Genomic DNA, 3,530 nt, shown 5'->3' with positions numbered 1-3,530 from the left:
AATGTATGTTTTTGCTTAATTATTTTTGGAAGCAGACTATTTCGAGGTGTAACAAATATCCCTACTAAATAGGAGTGTACAATTAAATTTTTTGCTAATATAAATCATAAGGCCATACTCGAGTGCTTTGTCTATAAGTGGATTAGTTGTTTTATGGTCTTATGTGTTTTATCAAAATTATAAGTTTAGGTTAAAAAAAACTATTTTAAATAAATAACCAAACTAACCAATCAAATTATAGTAGGACAAATTTTCCCCACAAAACTATACTAGCATGCCTACAACAAATATCTAACCTGGATATAAATTCTTTACATGAAAAATTTATATACTTTTTTAATATTATTTATATTTTCTAGATTAATATTAAATACTCTTAGGGTCATGGCAATGCCAAGCTTATCACTTTAAAGAGTGGGCTTTTAAAATATCCAAAGGCATTTGATATAAAAAAGGGTAGAGATTAAATTTAATTTAATGGGCTAGGCGTTACAAATACATCATTGAGGGGCACTATTAGCAATAATAAATCAGACCAAAATGACCAAGGCAAAAATGTCCAGTGCCTTTTATCCAGGACATTTCTGAACATAATTGTGCCATAATAACCTCAATTAACTAAAATAAAATGCAAATAGTCAGTGAAATGTAATGTAGAAAAAATTTAAAGTATTTAATATTCATTCATATACTAATAAGTAGGTAACACATTATTTTGACATCCAATAAGTAATCATTAATTTATTGAGTTTAAAAAAGTAAGATTGGTATATTATAAATATTTTTTTTCAAATAAAAAATCATATTAAACATTGTGACCATTAAATTGTAATTTTTTAAAACTAATCTATTAGTTTGAAAAATTTATTAAACAAAAAGACAACCATATATGCTAATACTTAATAATTTTAAATTTGAGGTATAGTATTAATAAGTTAAAGGTTTATAATTTATTATCACATAATAAAAAGAATTGAGATATATATTAAAAAAGATTGCAATTTTTAATAAAAATTATGTACATTCAATCATGAATGAAAAGAGGATATTCCATTATTATATTTTCATAGACAACTTTTCAGACAAATTAATGAAAAAAATTGACATATTCTAAATTTGATAAATACATTCATATTTTTTGAATTTTTTGAGCTTGAACTACTGGATTATTTTTACGAATTTCTGATTGCGCTAATTCTTTATAATCAAAATTACAATTGTGTTTGTCTGAATATCTATGAATGGAACAAAAATTTCCACCACAACGACAAGGGAAACCTATTTATAAGATATTTATAATCATTATAAAATATTTATTCAACCTGATAAACCAATTTTTTTACGACAAAAATAACATCTGTTAGATTTAATCTTATGTGAGGAGGCAGTGGCTAAGGCATTTGGTGATGAGGATGATAAATTTGATTCTAAAATATCCATATCCTGCTTTTCATCATCATTTTGATTGCAGCTATGACTATTTAAGGAATTGCTATCAAGAGAAATATCTGACTGGTTAATAAGATTATCTAAATTAGAATTTTCATTTGTGTCTTCTGATAAGGCTTGACTATTAACATTTTCTAAAAAATTTGTCTTATGTTTATCTTCATCTGCATATGATTTATCGTCTGCATTAACATTAATATTTGAAAAATCTAACAGGCGATTAGAATTAGTTAAATCTTTGTGATTTTTTAAAAGAAGGGATGATTTTGATGAATTTGATAATAGATTTAAAACCTAAATTAAAATTAAAGAATAAAATGTTTTTGATAATATGTTATTACTTCATTTATCTGATCAGACCGTAGTTCTTTTGAGGAGAGGTTATCTAAAAAAAAATAAAATTAATTTAAAAAATTTTAATTTACAGTTTTGATTAGAAGTTGATGATAATGTTATGGAGGGGCCTATAGAAGACTGAGTGGTAACGGTAGTATCTTTATAGCATTTGGAACACAGACCATCAGTTGAAGAGCTACCATAAAACCCACAACCTGACTTACATAATTGTGGTCCAGCAGATTGTTGATTAGTTTCAGGTTCCATGAAAATGAATTAAGAGTAGTAACAAACTGGAAGCTAATTATATAAGTTTTAAAAAACTCTTTAAATTACCTAAAAAAATCGAATTTTAAAAAATTTTCGTCATCAAAAAATAAAGATACAGGAGAAATATTTAGCAAAATTGAAATTAAATTCCGTATGTAATATAATAAATCACCTATACTATTATTTAAAAATTTTCATTTTATCAATGTTAAAATATCAAATGAATGACGAAAAAAAATAATAAAAGGTATTTTGTGGAAAGATTTATTGTCACGTGATAACATATGACGCGCATGCGCAAAAAATTATTTCCTCGAAATATACTATTAAAATTGTTTTTTAATTATTCTGTAAATTTGAGAAAAAAGATAATCAAAAAATGTGCTTATGAAATTAATATGAAATTATGTTTAATAAATATCCATATGACTTAATTAGAAAAGATGTGACTATTAATATCGTAACAAAAACTTGTGATAATCTGTATATTTGTAAAGATTATCAATATAGGATTTTTGGCATTAAACTTATATAGCTGATTTTATTTTAGTCTTATGAATTTGATGATCTTTAATGAGCAAATTAAACAGTATGGGAAAAATTATTTTACAATTCTAAAATATCGATTTATAAAAGCATAAAATTGTATTTGATAGTGGTATTTTCATTAAAAAATAAATGAAAAATATAGGGTGGATTTAATATGAGTAAGTATATTTCAATTTATTTAATAATAAATAAAGGCTATTTATAAAAATTAATATCTCATTCAAGGACTTACATTACAAATTATAATCAGAGAGATTAAGGGGATCGGAATAATCAATGAGAAAAAGGAAAATGATTAACCTAAAAAGGAAAATTAGAATAGATGGTATCAATGTAAAATTAATGCCTAACAAAATATAACTAATAAATTTATAATTTTATAAGGATTGTTGTATAAAAATATAAAAACTAAAAGTCGGTCTAGACCAAAAAGTGCCTTTAACTACTTTATAAGATTTCATAAAATAGACTAATTTTAATAAAACTGATAAACCAGCCGCGTATGCAGCGAGGGAGGGGGCAAATCCCCCATCCCCAATGCTTAAAAATGCAGATGCTGGATATATTTTTCGAAAATATTATTGTTTATATTAATTTATATTCGTTTTTTTTAAAATTTAATAATCTTTATTCGGTAAAAAAATTAAAACATAATATTTATTCCTATCTCATATTAAATATATATTTAATTACATTTATTACCACATTCATCAACTAAGTTATTTTATCAATTAATTTCGATTTCAAGTTTTCCTTGGCGCAATTTACCTAGTATTTATCTAAATTTCTAGTCAAATAATAATTATCTCTGAAACTCCTTGTCCAACAGGGAGAAAGAAATTGCAAGCTTGTCCAACGAGATCGAGTCTCCGCCATCATGCAGTAACAGCTTTTACTATTACTGAAATATCACAATTGCTTGAAAG

At 24.7% G+C, this 3,530-nt stretch overlaps 1 protein-coding gene across 3 annotated transcripts; it reads right to left on the bottom strand.

Annotated features, from left to right (window-relative positions):
- Positions 1–805: 805 nt before the first annotated feature.
- On the bottom strand, positions 806–2,947 carry LOC135928007 (uncharacterized). 3 transcript variants are annotated; one of them, XM_065464314.1, is made up of 5 exons: positions 2,122–2,282; positions 1,875–2,078; positions 1,791–1,834; positions 1,323–1,743; positions 806–1,278 (listed from the first exon to the last, which is right to left on the bottom strand). In XM_065464314.1, the coding sequence occupies exons 2-5, from the start codon at positions 2,050–2,052 to the stop codon at positions 1,130–1,132; spliced, it is 792 nt and encodes a 263-aa protein (XP_065320386.1). In that variant the 5' UTR covers positions 2,053–2,078; positions 2,122–2,282; the 3' UTR covers positions 806–1,129. The 3 variants fall into 3 exon arrangements, with proteins under 3 accessions (XP_065320386.1, XP_065320387.1, XP_065320385.1); XM_065464315.1 differs by having other exon boundaries at positions 807–1,278; positions 1,875–2,085; positions 2,122–2,277; XM_065464313.1 differs by lacking the exon at positions 2,122–2,282 and adding an exon at positions 2,837–2,947 and having other exon boundaries at positions 809–1,278; positions 1,875–2,085.
- Positions 2,948–3,530: the final 583 nt, after the last annotated feature.

The sequence above is a fragment of the Gordionus sp. m RMFG-2023 genome, chromosome 4 (genome assembly GCF_954871325.1).
Source record: "Gordionus sp. m RMFG-2023 chromosome 4, tfGorSpeb1-WG-v2, whole genome shotgun sequence".
NCBI classification, from domain to species: domain Eukaryota; kingdom Metazoa; phylum Nematomorpha; class Gordioida; order Chordodea; family Parachordodidae; genus Gordionus; species Gordionus sp. m RMFG-2023.
The sequence above is the reverse complement of the archived record's forward strand: the minus strand, read 5'-3'. Positions and strand labels throughout refer to the sequence as shown.

Bases quoted from the DNA above. Each gene is read 5' to 3' on its own strand.
- LOC135928007 (XM_065464313.1), bottom strand. From the start codon at position 2,052: ATGGAACCTGAAACTAATCAACAATCTGCTGGACCACAATTATGTAAG. The intron at 1,835-1,874 runs GTAAATTAAAAT...ATTTTTTTTTAG, and splicing joins ATCAACTTCTAATCAAAACT to ATAACCTCTCCTCAAAAGAA. The intron at 1,279-1,322 runs GTTGAATAAATA...TCTTATAAATAG, and splicing joins TAAAAAAATTGGTTTATCAG to GTTTCCCTTGTCGTTGTGGT.